Source organism: Nyctereutes procyonoides, unplaced genomic scaffold, assembly GCF_905146905.1.
Source record: "Nyctereutes procyonoides isolate TBG_1078 unplaced genomic scaffold, NYPRO_anot_genome, whole genome shotgun sequence".
Taxonomy (NCBI): domain Eukaryota; kingdom Metazoa; phylum Chordata; class Mammalia; order Carnivora; family Canidae; genus Nyctereutes; species Nyctereutes procyonoides.
Window position 1 is genome coordinate 33,061,585 of NW_026575160.1, and position 24,291 is coordinate 33,085,875.

The 24,291-nt window shown below is 39.7% G+C and overlaps 1 protein-coding gene and 1 non-coding gene across 2 annotated transcripts in view; both read left to right on the forward strand.

The window, feature by feature from the left end:
- The window catches only part of CPED1 (cadherin like and PC-esterase domain containing 1), a 263,155-nt gene that overhangs the window by 117,857 nt on the left and 121,007 nt on the right, over positions 1 to 24,291 (forward strand). The window contains exons 7-15 of the mRNA XM_055314580.1: positions 2,469 to 2,611; positions 3,380 to 3,452; positions 4,870 to 5,037; positions 6,672 to 6,776; positions 8,323 to 8,492; positions 12,559 to 12,629; positions 14,494 to 14,544; positions 18,022 to 18,205; positions 20,205 to 20,373. Coding sequence (XP_055170555.1) covers positions 2,469 to 2,611; positions 3,380 to 3,452; positions 4,870 to 5,037; positions 6,672 to 6,776; positions 8,323 to 8,492; positions 12,559 to 12,629; positions 14,494 to 14,544; positions 18,022 to 18,205; positions 20,205 to 20,373 — 1,134 coding nt within the window. The remainder of the gene's footprint in view (positions 1 to 2,468; positions 2,612 to 3,379; positions 3,453 to 4,869; positions 5,038 to 6,671; positions 6,777 to 8,322; positions 8,493 to 12,558; positions 12,630 to 14,493; positions 14,545 to 18,021; positions 18,206 to 20,204; positions 20,374 to 24,291) is intronic.
- On the forward strand, positions 19,461 to 19,605 carry LOC129503009 (U4 spliceosomal RNA). The gene has a single exon (XR_008663099.1). It is a non-coding gene; the product is annotated as a U4 spliceosomal RNA (small nuclear RNA).

Below are 24,291 nucleotides of genomic sequence, written 5' to 3' on the forward strand. Positions count from 1 at the left end.
TTGAAATTCATGCTGTGAGGCAGGAGGACAGACACACAGACACCGACACGGGGACAGAGCTCACCGGGCGAGAAAGCGGGTTGCTGTGCTTGGATCGTGCTGTCGCAGCGCCACCTCGCCCCTTCCTAGGTGGCCCTGGCCCCACAGGGCCTGTCCTCCCAGGAGCCCACCCAGGTGGCAGCAGAGGGGAGGGCTGCCTGCTACCTGGGCCCCCTCCCTCCCGCTGGGAGGCTCGCCCCGGCGTCCACCCCGCTGCCTTCGCTTCTCTCAATGTCCCCTCGAGTTGGTGTCACAAGGGGGTGACCCCCAGAGGCCGTCTTCACTTGCCACAGGTGCATTGCCTCGTGAGAAGCAGGTTCCACAGGCTCGGCCGCCACTTGATGTCCCTGTCGGTGGCCGAGGGCTTCCCTGTCTCATCAGGACAAGGTGCAGGTGCAGGCGTGGTGCCACCTGCTGCCCCCTTCCCTCCCGGCTGTGCATGTGCAGGACCGAAGCCCCAACTGGTCGCAGGCGTCCTCGCTGGCCCGAAGCAGCACAGAACCGCCGAGGAGCCGGCCACGTCTGCAGGGTGACCCTGGGCCCCGCACCCCGTCCCTGACTCCCCGCACAGGGCCCGTGCCCACGGCCAGGTGCGCACCGACACGGCCGAGCGCCTGGAGCCAGTCCCTCTACTGGTGGCCTGTGTTTGGGGCTCGCCACCAGGGTCGTCTCCACGGTGGGACAATCAGCATGACCCTTCGACCCTGATTGCTCAGTATTTCTTGCCACAGAAGATATCATCTGATAATCAGCCTCCTGTGCTACACAAACGTGCCCAGCTTCCTTTAATCATTGACCTTGAACTTTGTGATGTTCAGGCAACATTAAACTAGAAAACGCGACCGATACCATCAATAACCCTTTCTGCACAATATGCTGAGCAGAGCGAAATAGGAGTTATTTCTATTTGGAAAAAACAATATTACTCTGTTTGGACTCAGGGGTGTTAACCTTCTTCGTGTTAGCATTAATTTGTTTGCTTTTGATCACACAATTATTACATTTATTTTCCTTGGTGAAATGGAAAAACATGCCAGTTGCCAAATGCTAACGATGTGTTCATAGTCTTAAAATGTACATCTCATTAGGTTTCTGTTTTTCAGCTGGTAAAAGTTTATGAAGTCAGTGTTTGTTTCTCTCGGGGAATTTTGCTTGGTATTTTAAAGATACACTTACCACTTCCCGCAGGTCCCTCATGCCAATATCCGTCCTTCCCTTTCACAGCAACAAAAGTCTTTCACTTTGTAGTCTTATGCGGTCCAGATACATCGAGCCCGTTCTTCCAAAAACATTAATGGCATACCTGCTGCATGTTTTTTCAAAAAATATTTTTTGTTCTTCATCTTTGAAAGATTGTGTTTATCCGGAGGAGGTCGATGACTCAATATGAGATTTGCTTTATGCTTTTTAAAAATGTTGAACTGGGCTTTGATGTTAAGCATCCTCAAGGGGTAGTTTTGTTACTGTGATTATTCTAATATTTTATTATTTATTTATTTATTTATTTATTTATTTATTTCCAAGATTTAAGCAAATAAAAACAGCTGTTTATGATATCAATAATAAAGTTTCTAAGAAAATATAAAACGGAGCTTTATTCCCCCCTTTTTTTAAGACTATCCCATCTCTTCTATACACAGGAAACCTTAAATTACAATGTCAGGAGGACACTGCGATTCTCTTAGATGCTTCATTAGTTGGCTAGATCTGCCGCAGCAAAATGCTGTGAAGAAGCAATAAAAACATTTATTTTTGTTCTGATATATTCAGGAAAGTGATCATACTAAAAAGCTTCGATCTGAATTTCATACCTTACAGTGTCTTTCAAATACATTTTCTTCTGATTCGGGTTTGCAGCCCTCTCCTTGGTACTATTCACCCATTTTAAAGAGAAAGACACAAAAATTCAAAGCGAGTTGCCGGTCTGAGTTCATCTAACAGAGCCTCAAATTAAACCTGGAAGTTCTGATCACAAGTTCCTGTTAATAGTTCCACTTCACTTTCCATGATGAGATGCCATGAAATGGAAAAAAAAAAAAAAAAGAGAGAGAAGTAAAAAGCTCTTAAAGTGATTTAGATACAAGCACCCCACATTCAATTGAAAGGCTTATTATACATTTTTTAAATGTTTATAATGCATTCATATTGCATATCATGTACATAACATGCATTTTACATATTCTGTATACAACATTCATTATACATTTTCACATTATAATCTATTCTTTCAGTGCATATTATGTATAAGATACATGGGGGTGTATACACACATACCATATATAGACACTATCGAACCTTCCTATTTAAGGCGTTCTTTTGAATATGGCAAGGACACAGAACCCAGAGGAATCTTTCAGACTCGTCACCTTGAAAACGGTAGACAAACTGAGATTATTGTTTCACTATTGAATCCTTTACTTTGTTCACAGCTGCAAACATTTTTTGAGACATTCCTGACAGCCAGTTCACCTCTTCAGGCTTTTGATAATATGAAGGAAGCAATTAGCAAACTCCTGCTAGCAGCTGAGGCATTCAGCGAAACATCGACGCGGGGACCAAAGGCCTTCCATGGGTAAAAACAAATATTAAAAGAAAGAAAAAAAGCAACCTTCTAAAAATTGTTAGTGAAAATGTATCTTAATTATCACAAGTAGGTGCTACTTGGAAAATGTCATGTCAGTATATTAATATGAACTTGTAAACATCTTTTCACATTTATAGATCCTAAAACTTCAGAGCATGTTATAGACTTCTTAGCTTCCCTATAATAATGAGAAGAAATAAGCACACATTATTTAAATTAATTTCAATTGCATCTCCTTTTTAAGCTTAGCTATTTTTATCGTATGAACTTTGCATTGACTAGATATAATTTTATTTAGGGACTTTATTAACAATACACAATAGTCATTATCTCTATATTTCAGTTTCGTTGAATGTAAGTTAATGCCTTTTTTTCGTAGGGAAATGTTGAATTTAGAATGTCCACCAAAAGCTGATGACTCAATTAAGCTTTATCATGCTTCTTCGTATGTGAATAAGAAGGCCTAGCATGTAGGAGGAGTGGGAGAGTTTCCTTTTCCATATTTAGGTTTTCATGACAATAACTTCATTGTTTAATGTGTTATGAACACCCAGGATATATTTGCATTTTCTATAAGGAGTAAAAGAAATTCCTATTTAAAAAATAAATTGCATGTGATTTCCAAGCCACTGCCCTTTTTAATTAGGACTTATCTTGAGATTTGCCTATAGTGACTGTTAATAATGTATCAAAGGATAGAGTAAGTGTATAAGAGTATAGAGTATATTTTTATATTACCTTCTGTTTTTATTTCAGATGCAGATTATGTTTTCAACTTTTAACTTTTGATATCGGTTACTACAGTTTCAGGCACCCTGTAGTGCTGCAGGCGAGTATCCCAAAGACTGCTTGTGAGCTTCCACCTTACGCTGAATGATCTGTGTGTCGGGGGCGGCGTTGGGGTCTATATGCATGTAGGTGGGTTGTTTGCATTCACAGTAACCAGTCAATAAATAGCAGCTCGTTAGTGAAGTCACTACAGGCTTTTAGTCTACTGTAGTTCGGAAAATTAACTAATAGGTGAAGAATCTATGATTTGAGTGTCAGTCCCCACTACGCATCACGGTAGATCGGGCATGGATTTTCCTGCGGTTCAGTCACCACTGTCTATGAAGCAAAGTGGCAAAATTTCACTTGGGTTTATAAAAAAAGAAAAAAGTGACTCTTATTTTGTACATACAGATATTTAGTTTTAAATTGGACTGTATTTTAATTGAAAAAGCCATAGGAATTTTTGAAATATGTGTTTTTTTTTTTCTGGTATGAATACGTGTACATTGAAGAGTGCTTTTGTACACTCTGATTCTTTCACTTCCTTTTGAATCAAATGAGCTCATATCTTTCATCTGAAATATCCCGTTTGGCGAGAAGATTAAAAAACGATTGATTGAACAAGTCTACAGAAAGCTTTTTTTTTGGAGGAGGGGGCGGGATATAGAGTAGGAAGAGGGAAAGGAACAAAATAAAATTATGTGCGACCAGAATTTAACTTCATATTGTATTGGCTGCTTTTCGAACTATCGCACAAGGTGAATGGTTACATCATCTAAGACTCAGACATTTAGTTGAGTAGCTCAAAGATGCCTCCATAAAACTTTGAAACTGGATGAGTTGACATTTTTAATCACTTATTCCTTACGTTGTGCGCATCTTAGTTTGTATTATGCTCTTTGAAATGTATTGTAGCAGCCAAGGTCAAAGAGGTTGCCGCCTGTGTTCTCCTCCAGGATTTTGATGGATTTCTGTCCCACATTTAGGTCTTTCACCCATTTTGAGTTTATTTCTGTGTATGGTGCAAGAAAGTGGCCCAGTTTCATTCTTCTGCATGTTACTGTCCAGTTTTCCCCAACACCATGTATATTAGCAAACTCGGATATAAACACAATCTAAAAATAGTAAAACATAAAATGAAATAAAAATAAATAAAATGTATTATTTATATATTTAATAATATATTAAAATATATTATTTAATATAATTTATATATTTTCTTCCCTGAGTGCAAATTCTTCAGCAATAAGGTTTCAAGATAAACTCCTGTGACTTTATAATCCATTACTTTTCATATAAGAAATTGTGTCTTCAAAAAAACATTACTTGCATTTTATAAAGCTGTTGACCTCCAAAGAGGCCACTAGATGTCAGTTCTGATCTACAATCCAACAGGAATGAATCATGTCTTCGAAATGATTTCCCTGCATTAAAAGTCCATGAAAAATATTTGCTGTGCTTTTACTCTTTTACAGGTGCATGAGCATTTACATTTTCATGATGATGATAATGAGGATTTTGAGGACCAAAACACAGAAGAATTCCTCTTGCAAGATACTTACAGTTTTCTCTTCTCTAATGAATCTTCGCTTCCAATGTTTTCTGAGATATTTCAGGGACTTTATCAATCAGGTGTTTTTAAGGTAAGTGCATATTCTTTAAGTGACAAATGTTTTTTTTTAGTCATCCTTTGAAAGGTGCCATTTCCTTTATTGTGTAGCTAAGCAAATTGATGGTTCATTTGAAATGATTTACTATCCATTATCTTACACCTCTTTATATTTTTGTGACCTGAGGACCGATATTCTTTTGTGTCAACTAAGTATGAGTAACTGATTATGAGGCAATTATGGGTTACAATAAAGAAGTTCGTAGCTCCTAAGGAATGTTTGTGGATATTATGAATAATACATATTCGATGTTATTTAGAATACTTTAAAAGGAATAGTAGAATATTTTGCAGGCAATCTAGAATAGCAGTAAGTGCTCTAGATTGACATCAGGGGACTAGAGTTAGGATACTGATTTTTGAGGAATTCACATCTGGTTAACATCTTAGCTTAGCTGCTGCTAACGAAGGGATACCGCTTCATAGAAGCCCTGGTAATTTTGATGGCTTCTTAATACAAGTTTTCTTGAGGAGTCAAAAATCTGTACAGATTATGAAGTATAATATTATTCTCTATATATCTTTCTGTTTTATTTTCTTATTATCTTTTAAAATATTTTATTTATTTATTCATGAAAGACACAGAGACAGAGAGAGGCAGAGACACAGGCAGAGGGAGAAGCAGGCTCCACGCAGGGAGCCTGACATGGGACTTGATCCCAGGTCTCCAGGATAACGCCTTGGGCTGAAGGCGGCACCAAACCACTGAGCCACCTTGTTTTATTTTTAAAAGATTTTATTTATTTATTCGTGAGAGACCCAGAGAAAGAGGCAGAGACACAGGCAGAGGGAGAAGCAGGCTCCCTGCGGGGATCCCGATGTGGGACTCGATCCTGGGACCTGGGATCACATCCTGGGCCAAAGGCAGATGCTCAACCACTGAGCCCCCCAGGGGCCCTTATATCTCTATTTGAAAACTTGTATTTAGAGAATTTGGAGGAGTAGAATGTGAAAGTTCTCACAAACATCAATGCTCTATAGAGAGTTGTTTGTGAACGATAGAACATGACTTTATAGATTGTTTCCCTGGGATTTTATTAATTTTTTCCTCCAGTTCCCTCTTTTCCTCCATTAGTGAGTGTACTGCTATTAAAACCATTAGAACCACCTGACCCAGAAGAAAGAGTAAATATGTGCAGCTTCTCCTCTCAGGGATGCATCAGGGGAAAAAAAAATGGATGTGCAAGAAAATGGGGCAGGAAGTGTCTTCATGAGAATCCCACAAACTCCAAAATTGTAATGCCCATGGATGAGATGTCCATGTTCACCTGCTGCTCGGATTGTTGGTATCCTGAAGGCTGAAGGAGACGCTTCCTGCATTCCCAGACTGTCACACCCCACCTACCCTCCTGGGCTCATCATCTCAACCCTACAACCAAAGCCCTATTGAGCAATTTCATTCAGGTCCTCTTGGTCAAACACGAAATTTTCTTAGAGCCAGACTCCGTGGTGACAAACTGAAGTTACCAGGCGTTACATAGGCTTAGTTAGCTCAGCGGTTGGAAGAGTTCAAACTCGGATTGGTGGGGAGGAGTGGGGAGGAGGTCGGGCTAAACATGCTTTGACTTGGAAACAATCGCTGAAGAACTGTTCCCCTCCCCACCATAGGGTGAAAACTATCAGAAGGAACCCAATCAATGCCTGTCTTTAGAGGAGATGCACTCCATTATGACTTTCATAAAGGAACTTGGGAACCTGCAGCAATTCCAACTGGTAAAACAAAAGTGACATTTTATTCCTCATGATTACTGGGACCATAGATCTGCCATTAACTATTTTTGCTTCAAACTAGGTGAAGACTTTCCTTGAAGAAATAGAAATCTTTGTAAACTTCCTTCTTCTTTTCAGACATCTCAGTATTACAGTGAGCAGAACACATATTCTTTAAGAGTTTGCATACATGACTTACTCAGAGTAAAAGGATATGAGATGAGCACAGCTGCCGGTATATGAGAGTTCTTAAGGGGAAAAGGTCCACATTTTTCTAAAGAAGTTTTGCTTTTAGTTTTGGGACATGGACGTGTAACAACAATTTCTTTCTGCTCACTGTGCCCTTTCTGTTTGTGTAAAATCTAATATTACTGGGTGTAACCCCATTTTAGAAAACAACCTAAATCTCAATTTGTTGCAACTCTATAGCAATCTTCAAAGAAAGATAATGTGAATAATTATGATAACCACTAATGGCTTGGGCCTAAAAATATAAATGATTTTTGTTTTCTTTTCCATGTTTCTTATGGGGTCCTGTTACTTTATTGGTCACTATCAAAGGTCATTATCAATATGATTTATTACATGTACATATGCAAGTTCAGGATTTGCTTTGCTTCTAGTTCTACCACTTATCTAGATAGACTATAATGGGTTTATATTTTCCACCTAAGATTTGTTTGTACGAAGCATCTTATTAAAACAGCTTTTTTCAAAGTCCACTGATAATTTATTGTCAATCTATTTGGATCAAACATTTGCTTTTTACTTAAAAAATAGCATGTATTCACATGCTACTTGTTTGAGTTATGACCAATTTACTAAGTCAATTTAATGAATATTTGGCACCTGTCTTTATAACTTAGAGTCATATTTTGGGGGATTCAAAGTAAGCTTTTGTCCCAAACATAATTTAATTGATGGATTATTTTAATTAATTTAAACATAATAAGTATTACATTTGTGACTGTTGGCTCAAAACTCAACAATGATAAAGAGACAGGCCTCATTCTTCAGGAATTCATAATTTAAGATATTGTGAATGTAGAGACCATCTCTTGGCACCATGTGTAAACTGAAGAATTATTTTGCAAGAAAAAGGACAAACCTCAAATTCCTGATTCTCAGAGTAGAAAGAGGATAACCATACTTTTTTTTTCTATAGGATTAATATCTCTCACACTGACAAAGTTTACTTGTAGCCCAAAATGATTTCTCCCCAGTCTTCCTACTGCCTAAGTTGCACTGTCATTCATCTGTTCTCAGGTGTTTATAGGAAGGAAATACCCATTTTCATTCAAAGAAAAAGAAGAAAGAAAACTCACGGCATTTGGAAATATGACCAACAAAATTAGTCCCTCATAAAAAGTGCCATTTTCCTTGACAGTTGCACAGAAAGTTATATTATGATACTGACCACTGGATTTTAAATAAATATCTGATTTTTTAAGTAGATGAATAAAATATAAAGCCTTTTCTAGTAATAATACCTTGTAAGTTATTTTCCATAAATTCTTCTGATATTCTGGTTTTGAATATTTCTTCTCAGCTATTCCCATCTACTACTCCGGGGATTCGATCTTTAATACGTGAATTCTACGGGATAGCAAACCCTATAGATCAACCTGGTTCAGCCCTGACTCAGTCCTGGTCTCTTTTAAGTGTATTTGAACAATTCCAGCTCCTGAATAAAAAGGCGCAGCTACGTCCATTGGAATGGTAAGATAGCCACAAATTTGAATTGTGCGATCCAAAAATTCTCTAAAGATTGATTTCAAAAGATTCTGCCTACATTAAAGAAAGCAACAAGAAATGTGTCCAAAAATTTGTGCTCTGGAAAATAAGCTTTTTTAAAGCATTGAAACCATAACAATCCTAGTGGTCTTCAAACACTGTAATCAGAACACATCCAACAGTTTTTCAAACCAACAGGACTTGACTCTGTCATGTTGAAAATTAAAAGTTTAAATTTCATTTCATTCTGTGATATATATCCTTGGTTTATGGAGCATCAGACAGAAAGAATTAGGCAATTTTTTAAATTATTATTTTATGAACCATCAGTTGGCGCGGAGCCCAACATGGTATGAGCATTTATTTAGAGAGCTTTTGAGGCATAACTTTATTCTGGGCAAAATCTAGCCAGATTTTTAAATATGTCTGTCCCTGCCTCAAAGATAGAGCCTTTCTTTCTTAGAAGGTACAATCTCAGAGGGAAATATTTGACCTCCCATTTCCTCTTCCGTTCTAACGAGAGGTAGTAATGAGGCGATGGGAGAGAGGACCGGCCAGGTGACTGTATAAACTTCTCCGGTAGCGGCTGAAGAGGGACAGTGCCCAAGCCACTGGCTAAGTCTGCTTCTCTTTTAGATGATGGAATTCAGGGAATATTTGACTTTTCTTCTGCCAGGAAAACAGAAGCAAACCTAAACCTCCTAGGGAGATGAAAGACGAAATGGCCAGGCCATAATTACTTATGCCTCTTGCAGTCACTCTTAGGAAGGAACGGCCTGAGCTCTCCGGACTTGTGCTTCGTTTCCCTCTGCCTCAGGAGGTCATGAAAGCAGTTCCATAAGATTTTTTTTCTTATATAATTCAAAAATACAAGTAATCATATACTTGAAGAATTCTTAGGACATTTCCTGGGATCAGAACTCACTTTAATTGCCACGATCTTATGAAGTTGGCCGTATTCCCTCAATGCTCAAAAGTAGTGAGTCTGACAGTAGCCTTTACTGGTTTGAAATGTAGGCTTTGAATAATAGAGCTCAGTTTCCATCTGCGCGTTCTTCGTCCTCGCTCACGGAATTCAAGTCTGTCTCCTTCATCATTACCGATGGGGAAGAGCAGACTTGATTTACTCAGGAGCCAATGTAGGGACTGTTTCCAACCTTGACTAAATTCCCTTGACATGTACAAGTTTGGAAAATTTGTTCGCCGGCAAGTTTTTCTCAAGCTTCCCCTACTGTGTAAGGTATAAGGGCCTGATCTTAAAATCAGAATACTGAAGTTCACCCAAACCCTGGCCCTAGCCCTAACCCTAAGCCCAATTCCCGTTGAATAAGGAATTTATTAGTGGTCAGTGTTGAAAGTGGTCAGTGTAGAAATGACCAGGACTTTCTTGAATCAGACAGACAAGGACTCAAATATCCCAACCCCAGAGTTTATCAGTTATAGCAGCTGAAGCCTTGATGCCTCTGAGACTCAATCTCCACATCTGTAAGATGTGGATCATGCTACCTACTATTCCACGAGGATTACCTACGATAATTTCCACGTACCGCGTGGCGTCTAGTGTGCCGTGGTGCAAGCAGGTCATAAATATTAATATCGGCTTTTCATGTTTCTCTACCATCCAGAGGTCACTTTAGGCTCCACAGTGGAGGAGATATTCTTCTTTCTTTTATAAGAGAAGCAAGACAAGTTCGAAAGATTTATCTAAGTGAACGCTGAAGAAATTAAATTTTAGATCTTTATCGAAAAGCAATTAAGTAAAATCACTCTGTGAACATTTCAAGAAAGAATACTCGATTCTAGTTATCTTCAGATTTACCTGGGAGCATATGTATGTTTTATTCTCATCCCTGCTGTGTTGCAAGGTGCGTGCACATCTGACACATTTTCCAGATGAGGGAAACCATGCTGAGGAGGTGGGTCATTTGCTCAAGCCCCGCAGCCAAGAGAAATAGAGGAGGGATTAGGACCCTGGCCTCACGTCCGTGGCCCGGTGCTTTATGCCAGTACTTCCTACAGATGAGCAGGTCAGGTGCAGACATTCGTCATTGTCCTTATCTTCACAATGGTCACCTCCAGCTTTTTCTACAGAAAAAGCCAATTTTACATACCTACACTACCTGTGGGGGATCAATGACTTCATGCTTCCTTTTATTTTTTAAAATTGGTAATTTATTTAGGTAACCTCTACACCCCGTGTGGGGCTTGAGCTCAACACCCCAAGATCAGGAGTCACATGCTCCCTGGACTGAGCCTGCCAGGTGCTCCCACACTTCCTTTTAAACAAAGATCAGGGATCCCTGGGTGGCGCAGTGGTTTGGCGCCTGCCTTTGGCCCAGGGCGCGATCCTGGAGACCCGGGATCGAATCCCACGTCGGGCTCCCTGCATGGAGCCTGCTTCTCCCTCTGCCTGTGTCTCTGCCTCTCTCTCTCTCTCTCTCTCTGTGACTATCATAAATAAATAAATAAATTAAAAAAAATTTAAACAAAGATCATTTGCTTAGAGCAACAGGGTGAGAAGAGAGAGAGTTAGAAAAGCAACGGTTAGGAAAAATGACCATTATTTATGTCTGTGCCCTGAGGCTTAGAATCCAGAGGTCTCGATGGAATTAGGATAAATCTGAACAGAACGAAAATATTAAAATCAGTATTTGTGCACCAGCTGCTAATTTTCACTTCACTAGAAATAAAGTGGCAAGTGTACTTTGCTGTCATCATAGGCTTTCCATGAAAAAGCCTCATTTTAAAAGACAAATAATTTATTCACAAAATTGCACGGGGAAGACTGCAGGATGCTTTCCCATAGGAAGCATCTCATTCCATTAACATACTAATTCACCGCATGTGCATTCCAGGCTTGTATCTTGCACGAGCTTCACTTAGAGATTTTGCTTGCTATGAATTCAGAGACATTTTTTTAATTTGGCCTGGCACCCAGTCAACCTTCAACTAAACAGATCTAACCCCATGCTTGCTTTATCTGTTTCTTCATTCCTTGAGAAGAGGGAAATATTTTCAAGTAAGTCCTAGACATTCTTTTCTCTCTCACCCCTAAATACTTCATTGTATGCATCAAAGAAAGAAGAAAGACTTCACAAAGTAAAGCTGCAATAAAAGCATCACACCTTCCCACATTATAATATTTTAAATTCCTTGATTCTTCATAACTTGCTGATGTTTCTATTTTGAGGGAACCGAATACGCCTGTTCATCTCCTCTCTACCACAGTGCCCGGCACAGTATCTGGGACAATAAATATTTATAAAATGTAACTGAACACAGAGCATCTGATTCCATTCTCATAGCATCACCGTGAAATCAGGCCAGTGAGGTCATCTCCATTCTGCTGCAATAGGAGTGGAGAAGCGCCGCATCGCCCTTGAGCAAAGTCAACTCACGTCCTGCTCCATATTCTCCAGCAGGACCACCAAGCGTTCGGTCTGCACTTAACATTCTTTGGTTTCGACTTTGAGGAGTTAAAGAACAATCCGGCCAAGCACAGAATTATACAGCAGGAAAAAAAAAATGAGGCAAATACACCAAGATAGAACCAACCCTTACCGTTAAGTGCAGCTAGTCAGCGTCTAAGGATAGAGGACTCGGCAAGGCGTAGGTCATCTTTTTGCATAGCACACTTATATTTCTTGATTGTGTGTATATTCTTCGGAGTCTGTGCCTCAGAGTTTCCAAGATTTCTTGCTTCAAGACTGTAATTTTAGCCAAACAGATTCCAATAGGAATGTGTGTTCCCAAATCACTTCTGTTGGACCCAGGCGATCAGAGATTGCTCACTTTTGGACTGAAAAGTGACTTTTTTTTTTTGCCCTGGTTTTCTTCAAATACGCTTCTGCTGATTAGAGATGATGAGATTTCCACCCACCTCACTTGAGGCGAGATTGCCAGTCTTGAGGAATGAAATCCAGAAAGTGTTTCTTTGTGTTCGTCAAAATATCTGTGCCCACAAAGAAAAAAAAAAATAGTGTGTTAGACGTAATTTCCATGAATTTCGTTCATTTCATTGATCCAGACTTGTTTGGCATTGTGTTTGCAGGAAATCTTTCACAGAGGATGAGAACACTGAAAAATCCCAAGTGCCATTGAATGCAACTGAAAATAAAAAAGGTAAAAAGATAGAGGCTCACTTATTCCAACAGGAAAATAAGTATTGTGTGGCCTCCAAAATATACCGAGAAAAATGTTGAGCTTCATTAGCAATCAAAAATGGCAGTTAAACTAGGAAATACTATTTTCCCTCAGATTCGAAAAGTTTTTTCCTCTTAAAGATGATAGACTTAGGGAGAGTGTAGGAAAATGAGTATCTCATGCCTCTGGTGCTACGTCCCTTGAGGGGCTGTGTAACGACATATAAGAAAATCCTTAAAAGTTCTTATAGGTGCCCATGGGTGGTATAGTCGGTTAAGCACCCGACTCTTGGTTTCCACTCAGGACATGATCTCAGGGTCCTGGGATCGAGGCCCTGGTCGGCTCCGCACTCAGTGCAGACTCTGCTGAGATTCTCTCTCCCTCTCCCTCTGCCCCTCCCACTCGTTCTCTCTCTCTGTCTCTCAAATAAATACATCTTTTTTTAAAGAGTCATTCTTACATCATAGAAATCTCACCTCTAGATATTCATTTTAAGGAGATAATTAGGAATGTACACAAACGTTTAGCAAGTTATTATAAATGAATGTAAAAATTAGAAACTACTTCTATCATGATGATAGTGAATTGGATAAATGAATTAAATCGTAGACTTCCAATGCAATACTGGAAAGCCATTCTGATATTGCAGAAGAATATCGATGACATGAAAAGATGTGTATGGTGTATTGTTAAGTGAAACAATTGGCTACAAGACACATGGGCCTCAAGGAAAGTTAATGGCAGTTTTCTTTCCCAGACCTACCTCTATTTTTCTAATTTTCTCCTTCTAAAGAACATCTGAGCTGTTGATCATACAACATGAAAATTTTTCTAATTTTAAGAATAAAACATGAAAAGAAATAGTACCACATGTCTATGACTTTTTAGAAATCACGATTTTCCTACTACAAGTCAAGGTTTAATACAAGACTGTGGTTCTCAGTATGTGGTCCCTAGACCAGGAACATCGGCATCATCTGGGCAGTTTGGACCATTCAGACCTACTGAGTCAGAATCATACCTCTCTGGGCAGGAGGCCAGGATGATATTTTAAGTCCTTCAGGTGACTCTGAGGCATGTTAAAGTTTGGGAACCACTGATTCGATAGAATGAATTAATAAGCCCAATGAAGAACTGCTATTCTGGTTGTCTTTCTCACTCCCACCATTTTTCTCTTTAAATGAATGATTTAAGCACTCTGGGTGTTTTTATTCATTCCTTGGATCCATTAGTCTTTATTAAGGAGATTTTAGAAAAAAGCTGGGTTTGATTCAGAAATTTAAGAGGAGGGACCCCTGGGTGGCTCAGCGGGAGCATCTGCCTTTGGCCCAGGTTGTGATCCTGGGGTCCCAGGATCGAGTCCCACATCGGGCTCCCTGCATGGAGCCTGCTTCTCCCTCTGCCTGTGTGTCTCTCGGCCTCTCTCTCTGGGTCTCTTATGAATAAACAAATAAATAAATCTTAAAAAAAAAAGAAACTTAGGAGGAAATGTCAGTAGAATCAACTGGATGAAGTATCTGTAATTCTAATGATTTGGGATGTGACAGTCACAAAATCATAGAACTAAAAGGAATCTCGACAGATCACCCTCAGGCAATGGATGACATTTAGACCATTCGTTTTTCTCTCTTAATATTTTCCTGTTTGAAATCATCGCTGTCCTGAGATTTGAACCAAATACCTTGTGTTACTATAGCCTTCAGTTTAACCGAGAAGTACTTTTTGATATAGGAAAAGTTAAAGAATAAAACGTGCTCTACTTAATCATGCTGAGATTATTGGATATGTATTTTTTTTATTTTGACTAATAGTTTTCATTTTAAATTAACTTTTCTTTTTTTAGCTGCTATTCGACAAATTATGAATGAAACCAAAGAAGTCCATTGCAGTAATGGTGAGTCCCGATTAACGTGTTTTGGTGGCATAATCAATAGTGATGCACAGCCCTACTTGGAGTAAATCACCGTTTTATCATATTTGGGTACTTTTATACTGTATTGTATTTTAAGAAAATTTTTAGAAGTTTCTCATTGAGTTGATATCTACCATTTTTGCATAAGAAGAAGATTTTTAATTTTCTAGTTTTGAACATGAAATGTTATGTCTATGTGTTTAAGGCCAGCGAGTTTCAAACTCATTTTGAGGGCTCCTCAGGGTGCTAAGGCTTTGCCTTGGAGGCTGCTCAAGTGGATAAGCTGGGCTTATCTGCCTTATACATCCATTTTAGGGCTCACAGCCCTAAAATCACAAGGATTCCCTTTCTGCCAGATTGTTGACATAAGGGATAGTATTTGAGTTGAATTTTCTTTATAACAATTGGGAGTTTCAAATCTGATTTTCAGTTTATTTTCTCAAAGTTCATGAATTTTTTACTAATGTATAATCAAGAAAAATAGCCCAACTAGAACAGTAATACATTTCAAGTATATAGATTTTAGAATTAAAAAAAAAATTTCTTTACTCTGGTCAGTATTATTCCAGTGGCCTTGCGAACATATAATTCTAGAGAATCTGATTTTTCCAAGATCACAGGGCTATGAAATAGCTGCGCTGGATCACGAAACTGGATATTCCAATTCTTTGTCTAAAGCTTATAAATTATCTTAATACTTTATAATAATATGATGGAAAAATAAGGGTTCTACTTGGCAGGTTTGATTTTTGGCCATGTATGTATGTGTATGTGTGTGTGTGTATATATATATATATATATATATGATACACTTAGAAAATTTAGCCTTTCACAAGAAATCTATTCCAGTAAAACATAAAAGCTGGCAAAAATAAAATTTATCGACTAAGGTTTAACTTACTATCAATAAAAGTCTTCCAGTTTAAAAAAATCCAACTTGTATCTTCTAAAATGCAATTAAATTCATTCATTATGTTTTAAGAGTCATCATTAAAATCAGGATAGACTGAGAGGTTACACAATAATGTGGTTTAATAGAATCAACAAGTACATCCAATGAAAGAAAAAAATAGCATTTAAAATAAAGTATTACTGATTGGGGGAAAATATCATTAGGACTTAGCCATCTCCTTGCCTGCACTTTCCATCCAGTCTTTTCCTCCTAGAAAAATACGTGCAGCACAGGGAGCCCCGTGCCTGGGCTACAGAGGGAGGGGCAGGGGCGAGATGAGAACACACATTTGTCCTGTGTGGGCTCCGCGGTGGAAGCCGCTTCACCTCTTTGGTCTCCTGTTCTGTGATGTATAAAATGAAACAACCATATGGGCATAATCTCACTTTTATTCCGTTCCCAGTTAACCGGCTGTAGAGGATGGGAACATGTTAGATAAGCTCTTGGGCTAGTTCCTATTTTTGTGTAGATAAAAAACTAGTCCTGCCTGGGTCTGCATAATTAACCTGCCCGCTTTCAGGGCATGATCCAAGATTTTAAAAAAATTACTCGATGACGCCTTCAAACAGGTGGGATTAGCCTTCAGCGTCAAGGCATTTCTCGTGTTTAATACGAGGTACGAATACCCCTCGAGAGGGCAATAAAACTCTGCGGTTAAGAGAATCCATTAAAAGCCACCAAAGCTTCCAACAGCTTTCCCAGATGCACTTCCCAGGTAGGTCGAGCAGCCTGCTACCGCCCGGCCCACGTGGGCCTCTTCGCGGGCCTGAGGCGGCTGGGCCCGGCAGGTGGGTGCTGGGCCCCGGAGGTGGGTGCTGAGCCTCGGCAGGTGGATGCTGGGCCCTGGCAGGTGGGTGCTGGGCCCCAGGAGGTGGGTGCTGGGCCCCAGCAGGTGGGCGCTGGGCCCTGGCAGGTGGGTGCTGGGCCCTGGAGGTGGGTGCTGGGCCTCGGCAGGTGGGCGCTGGGCCCCAGCAGGTGGGCGCTTGGCCCTGGGAGGTAGGTGCTGGGCCGGGGAGGTGGACACTAGGCCCGGCAGATGGGTCTTGGGCCCCGGGAGGTGGGCTCTGGGCCCCGGCAGATGGGTCTTGGGCCCCGGCAGGTCAGTGCTGGGCCCCGGGAAGTGGGTGCTGGGCCCCGGGAGGTGGGCGCTGGGCCCGGCAGGATGCCAGCCGGCCCAGGTGTTTGGAGGCAGCGGCCCACTGGCCTTCAGGTGGAGCTGACACCGGCCAGATGAGCTTGCAAGCAGGGGTGTAGGACCCAGCGCTTGAGCCAGAGGTGGAGAGTTTCTGATGAAAAAGGAGCACTTGCTAGAATCTCGCTTGTAAGAGTAATTACACGCTCTGCCTCGTGTGGGGCTGTGTTTCAGGGTCATGACAGGCAAGCCCCACTGGAAACTTCCACCATTAAGTCAAAGTGTAAACTGCAGGGAAATTAACTCTCAGTGACTGTTATGTAAAAATAGATCATCTCAAGTGAAAGTCCATCGTCCGTGGTTACTAGTCTGAAAAAAATAATCTACTTCGTTATTCATTTAACTGGTTTTGAATGTAAGAATGTAATGCAAGTGTTTGGACTCCCTTTCTACCCAGGAAATGGTCCTTTGTGTCTCTAGACTCCAGCCTGTTTATTTCTTTTTTAAAAGATTTTATTTATTCATGAGAGACACAGAGAGAGGCAGAGCCACAGGCAGAGGGAGAAGCAGGCTCCCTGTGAGGAGCCGGATGTGGGACTCGATCCCGGGATCCGGGATCCTGATCTGAGCCGAAGGCAGGTGCTCAACCCCTGAGCCCATCCCCCCGCCATCCTTGCAGCCAAGCAATCTGCTAGGTTCTGCGACAGGATTGAGCAGAGGATAACATTTCCTTCTCATACTCTAGGGCACTCTCTCGGGTTGGGGTGACCAGGGCAGGGAGGTGTGGGGGGGGGGTCTCAGGATGTCCTGCTGCTGTTTTTGCATATCTAAGTGTTTGGTATAATATTGGATTTCACATTCTTCACTCCACCCTACTGCCTGTAAGCTACTCTATCAATCCAATGGCAGTTTAATGACTCTCCCTATTAAGAAATTTTCCTCATTCCCTGCTGGTGCCCTTCTGTTCTGACTTCACAGAGTCACCGCCCCCATTTACCCGTTGCTTGATAGATTCACTAAATGCCACGGAAATGTTATCAATCCACCGGTGAGACATTTTCCCACCTCCTCACTGCCTTTAAACTTCTAACGGCTGAACAAAATCTTATCATCTGTGTAATGCCAACTAACGTCAACAGCTGTTATATAAGGCAAGCTCTACAAAACTTGAAAAACAGAAAATCCAGCTGAAGCCACAAATCAAATAAGACCAGAGTGCCAAGTGGAAAATCAGCCGTGATCACTAAGGCTGTTCAAAGGATTTAAAAAAAAAAAAAAAGACTTTAATCACATATGATTTTTAAACATTTATCCATGTCACAGTTATCTTTTGTTTGCCATTTTTGTTTTGTTTTGTTTTCTTGTGTTTTGACAGATGACACACAGTGTTATATCAAGCAGATCCTCACACATCCACGTTTGGAACTAAATCCTGAATTTAACCCGAAGATCAAAGATTATTACTCTGAAGTCCCATTTGATGTGGTAACAGTGACAATTGGCGCAGAGACTTCTAAGTGTCAGTGCAAGGTGTACCTGCATGATCGGGCCAGGCCCAGGTACGGGGCCGCTGACCAGGGCTGAGTGGAGACACCGTGGTGGGAAGCAGGTCTCTGAAGCAACCTTTGAAGGTTCAGAAAAGCTGAAGCATGAGATCAGTTGGAGAGATTGCCAGGGTGTGAAACCCTTCCACTTCGCAGATGTCATGTCGTAAAACACAAAACAAACAAAAAGGGGACATATCGGTGCTCTACTGATGTTGGCAATCTTTGGTTTCAAGTTTTTATTTCAATTCTCATTAGTTAACGTAGATGGTAAAATGGGCTTCAGGTGCAGAATTTAGAGATTCATCCCTCGCATATAACACCCAGAGCTCATCACAAGTGCCCTCCTCAAAACCCATCCCCCATCTAGTCCATCCCCCCTCACCTCCCTCCATCAATCCTCCGTTTCTTTTCTGTTGTTAAGAGTCTCACAGTTTGCTTCCCTCTTTCTTTTTTTCCCTTCTCTATGTTCATCTGTTTTGTTTCTTAAATTCCACATATGAGTGAGATTATATGGTATTTGTCTTTCTCTGGCTGACTTATTTCACTCAGCATAGTACCCTTTAGCTCCATCCATGTGTTGAGAATGGCAAGATTTCATGCCTTTTTATGGCTGAGTAATATTCCATTTTGTATATTATATAATATATATCATTATATAATATATATATATTTACATACGTCACATCTTCTTTATTCCTCAGTTGATAGATACTTGAGCTCTCTCCGTAGTTCGGCTTTCGTTGATAATGCTGCTATAAACATCGGGGTCCATGTACCCGTTCAAATCAATATTTTTGCATCCTTTGGGTAAATACCCAGTAGTGCAATTGTTGCATCATTTCTGACTCTTTGAGGACCCCCCACACACACTGCTCTCCACAGTGGCTGTGCCAGTTTGCATCCTCACCCACAGGGCAAGAGGGTTCCCCTTTCTCCACATCCTCGCCAACATTTGTCGTTTCCTGTGTTAATTTTAGCCCTTCTGAGGGCTGTGAGGTGGTGTCTCATTGTGGTTTTGATTTGCATTTCCCTGATGATGAGGGATGTGGAGCACCTTCCCATGTGTCTGTTGGCCATCTGGATGTCTTCTTTGGAAAAATGTCTGTTCATGTTTTCTGCCCATTTCTTAACTGGATTATTTAGTTTTGGGGTGTTGAGTTTGATGAGTTCTTTATAGATTCTGGGTACTCTGTTAGCAATCTTTGTATCTACTCTTTGTCATGGTGTTGTAACAAGAGAGGATCTTGTGATTTGAAATGTTAAAAAGAGCTTTGCGCAGTGGCAGTATCGTAGCCAGTGAGGTTTATCTGAGGTGCGATTATTGCTAATTGAAATATTAAAAAGATTCATTAGGGGTAGCTTCCTTCTACCCTATCCTAGCTCCTCAAAGTTTTGAACATTCAGGAGCTGAATAAACATTTTGGTGACAATTTATGGACATACTGACACTAACTTTCCTAGTTTCACGGGATTTTTTTTCTATTAACTCTTCTGAGAGTCACCAGAACTTTCTTTGTTTCTTTGTTTCTTGTGTTTATAATTTTGAACAGAAGATAGAACTTTGTTACACGCCATGTTGGTGGCAAGGAAGATACTCGTGTTCCCATGCTATAGGGAAGGGGAAATGCATTTGGATCCCTGGGATCCAAGAGAGTCTAGTAGGAAGAAAAGAGGATTCAAGTCAGACCAACCTAGGTCCTAGCTCTGACTCTACCATGGGACTTTGGGCATAGACTTGTTGTGAGTATTGAATGAGATAATGTATGACCCTGAGAAGTGGTTCATAAATACTAGTTTCCTTCCCAGTGATCGAGGGAGGACATGACTTGCCCTGCAAGAGAATTGCTGGCATACCAAAATACACATTTTTTCCATATTTTAAGTTTCATATGAAGTTGTACAGACCTGACCTGCTTTTGTGTACACATTATAGGCATTTAATAAACGTTGATGTTTATCATTTATTTATATGGATGTATGAATGAATGTTTCTTTCTTTCTCTTCCTCTAGCTTTGCCAACTACCCTCTGGGTTTGGGAATGAACAAAATCTCAATGCTTGTGGTGGATGAATCTCCAGCACAGGGCGAGACCCTGATCACATACAAACTCACCATCTACAGAGAAGACCGTCCAAGTCTGCCCTTGTTTGAGGACTTCACAGCATGCGGTTTTGTGCAGGTAGGTGAATTCTACATTTGCACTCGCGTTGAACTGGGAGCGGCCTGTTGACCTAGGTGAAAAATGCCAAATGCGAATTGTTAGGGAAAAAAAAAAAAGTATGCTTGCAAATCCAAACTGTGGTCTCATTTCTAAAGAGCAAAAGTCCCAGCCAGGGATGCGAGATACCTTGTTGTGAGTGGTTTTCTTTTTAGTGTGCTGGCTACCCCCCCCACTCACTGTGTTCAGTGGACGTATTGTAGTTAATATTGAAAGAAATGTCTTGAGTACTCACACTGTGTTACAAAATTGATTTTGCGTTTGATTTTACACTTCCATGTGAAATTGTGCTGTGTTTCTTGGAATTGTACCTGAATCTACTCTGAAACTTTAAACTAGGTTCAGTGGAGTTGATTTTAAAGAAGTAGAGAAAAATTTATGAAGCTATTTTGTGGACGGGACACCAGACGAAGGGAATTAAATTTGCTTGAGTAGATTGATTTTTTTTCCTGCACTTCTTGCATCTTACTCATTCCTAAAGGCCGTAGTTTGTCTCGTGAGCAACACATACCGTTTTGCAGTCTGCCGATCTTGGAGGGTGAATGTTACCCAGACGCTTTGTCCAATTTGGTGGTTCTCTCCTCTGTTTCTTCTCTCGGTTAAGATTCCAGGTACGACCTTCCACGTCTCCTCACATCATGTCCCCTCACTATAGGTGCTTCTGGGGAAGTAGTAATTGATATTATCACATCTCCTGATTCACTCAGAAAGCATAATTGCAAATATGGCACATCTCAGTGACTGACAACCTGTTGGGAGCGTTGAGGCACAGAGGACTGGTTATGATCTGTTGCGAGAGAAGGAGCTGACTGAGCCTCCGTGAGTGGGATGAATGCCATGTTTCCTTAAAGGCAGCGGCCAGAGAAGTGCTCTCTTCTCTCGCCATTATTTGTCAGAGCGTGTTTTATGCTCCTGCTAACCTGGCCTGCTCACTGCACCCCAGACCTGCTTCCCTGTCTGGATGGTGGTGACATACATAACCAGGTGGTGTAGAGATATAGAAAATACTCAGTTAACTATGTCCTTAAGATTTGTGCAACTTATTGTATATAGAATATGATATACATGCATTTTGCCATATGCAAGTTATATATACTGAATATAAATTATGCTTCAATAATATAAGAGAAAAACATTAGTGGGGAAGTATGTATTATCTCCCAAGACATGCATCTCTTCTCAAACATTACATTCATCAAAATCAAGTTAATTACCATGCAATTACCTTAGACAATGGATTATATTAGGAATTTGTTAATATAACATGAAGAAATATATTAGAAAATTCTTGTGGGATATACCCTAGAGATGATTGCAGAAAAGTATTTCAGTCATTTAGAAGAATTCTTTCCAGAAGGTTTTAATTTAAAATTGATGTGTGGTCCCCCAGCAGTACTATATTTTATAACATGGCACAGTGGCTAATAAGCACTAGTATTTTTTTTAGCCTTCCTTTTACAAACTGTCAAATGACTGAAGAGATAATGAATGAATAATAAGGACTGGTTTAGACACTTAACGAGGCACGAGTGGCCTGAGGAACTGGAGGAGTCCATAACAGAGGTTCGATTTTTCTCATCCCAGGCTCCAGTGACAGTTCTCATCCAGAGACCTTGCCCTTATTTCTTCTTTATGCTTAATCTCATTAGCGTCTTTAGGTTTCACTGCAAGCTGATCCCATCATGAAGTTCAGAATACAGAGAAGGAAAGATGTAATTTTGGAACTCCTATCAATCAGTTTCCAAATTAATAGTTAAACAGATATACATTATGAGACTCATGAATGTTTAGTCTTCCAAATTGTCATTTTCCTTTTTTATCAACAAATTTAGTGACTTACTATATTCTTAGGTTGATGTCCAGAGTCAGACCATTGCATATTAAATGGTAGACCATTCTATCTGAACCCCTAAAGTGTATATGTGGCAAACCAGAGGAAATGAATTAAACTTTAATTATATTTTATTTGCTGGTTAAAGGGAAAAATTACATTTCTTCCTTATATTTTAAATTATATTTTGTCCTATTGGACTCCATTATTAATTTTTAAACAAACCTAAAAGGAGATCTACATTAAAATACCCCCCAAAGAGTGTCCAATCTGTGGTTAATCAAGCCTCCTAATTTCTCCTTCTCCCATTCTCCCACTTTCTGGTTATCAGCTATTCATTTTATCATTTCACTGAAAGCCAACTAACAGTGAAGGGAAAGTAAATATAAGGCATACCAGTCCAAAAATCAATTACTTTGACATTTTGGTGAATAAAAAGATAATCTAATTAAGTTGTCATAGGAGTTTTGTATCATTCATATGATCAAATACTGTAAAATACCTACTTAGCCATAATTCACTATTTTAGTGTCTGTTTCTAATTATATTTCCTGTTGGATTTCATACATGGCTGCCACAGAGGCAACTCATACTTTAGCTATTACCAGTGAGGTAGAAAGGACCAATTTACATAACTGATACAAAACAACTAGATTTGGGCCAGGGCTTTTCAACCTCAGCAATGTCAATATCAGGGCTGGATAATTTTTTGTTTTGGGGAACTATCCTGTGCACCGTAGAATATTTTGCAGCCTGGCTTCTACCCAGTAGGTTCCAGAAGTATACCCTTTCCAAATTGTGACAACCAAAAATGTCTCCAGACGTTGCCAAACATCACCTGGGGGGCAAAATTGACCCCAGTTGAGAACTACTGATATATACCAATAACAGTCCTGCTTTTCTACTTTCCACTAGTAAATCTAGTAAATCTGTAGTGGATTTACTCTAAGTATGAATAGGTTAGAGGTAATCCTTCCATGCTGAAAGTTGAAGAATCACTCGTCTCTTATCTCATCCTTGTATTTTTAATCATTTATGTAGTCAGCAAATACCACTATGATAGCTCTTTATGCTTCTCATTAATTTGCCATCTTTTCTAATGTATTATAATCAGAAATATGCATTCAATTATAGAAAACATGATTCTTAATGAAACATAAAAAGTCATATAACATACCTACACTGTTATTTCATTTTGATTTACCTATAAACAGCATAATGTTTTGCTGTTAGGAAGAAAGATTTAGAAAGCAATAAACTGTTATTATGGCTGGAATATGTCATGCTTCGGAATCAATAAAATATATTTATGTTCTAAGGAAATTAAAACACATATGGGGAGATATTTCTTTTAATATCTCTTTCCAAATCAAAAAGTTTTGACAAGGATAACAATATAGCATCCATGGAAATTGATTTGTGTAAATGATCTATGGTCTCATATATATACATTTTGCCCCCAAAGCGTTGTGCCAGAATAAGGCCATAAATAAAATCTACAGAAAGGTCATATAGCAGAAGCGTAGGAGACTACATTTCAGGGATCCGTTTGTTAGAAACGGCCTTCATTTTAAAATAAATTACAATTAATAAAGGAAAAGTACTGAGGAAAGAAAAAAAAAATCTGTTTTTAAAAAAAAAGTCTTGCCCAGCATTTAGTTATCGATTTAAAACTGACATTTGCTGTCTTATTAAAAAAATTAATTAGTGATCTATATGCTGAGCTATTAAATGACTCCAATTACAGCATTTGGAAATGCATTACAATTCTTCCACTTATTTTTGTACTGTTTCTCAACACAAAGGTTACAAAACAATTCATGTGATAATTGTCTAATATTTTAGCAAACACAATAAAAGGAGAGCATTTATTGATGACAAAAAAGCCCCTTTGTCCATTTCCAACGTCGTAATGTCTATTAAATACTCATTTTTGTCATTTTCAGTTACCTTGCCTACCCCAGTACACCCGAAGTATGTGATTCAATTTTTCAACAATAGAGCCTGTGTTGTAATGAAAGCCTCCCAACCAATGACTGCGTATTAAT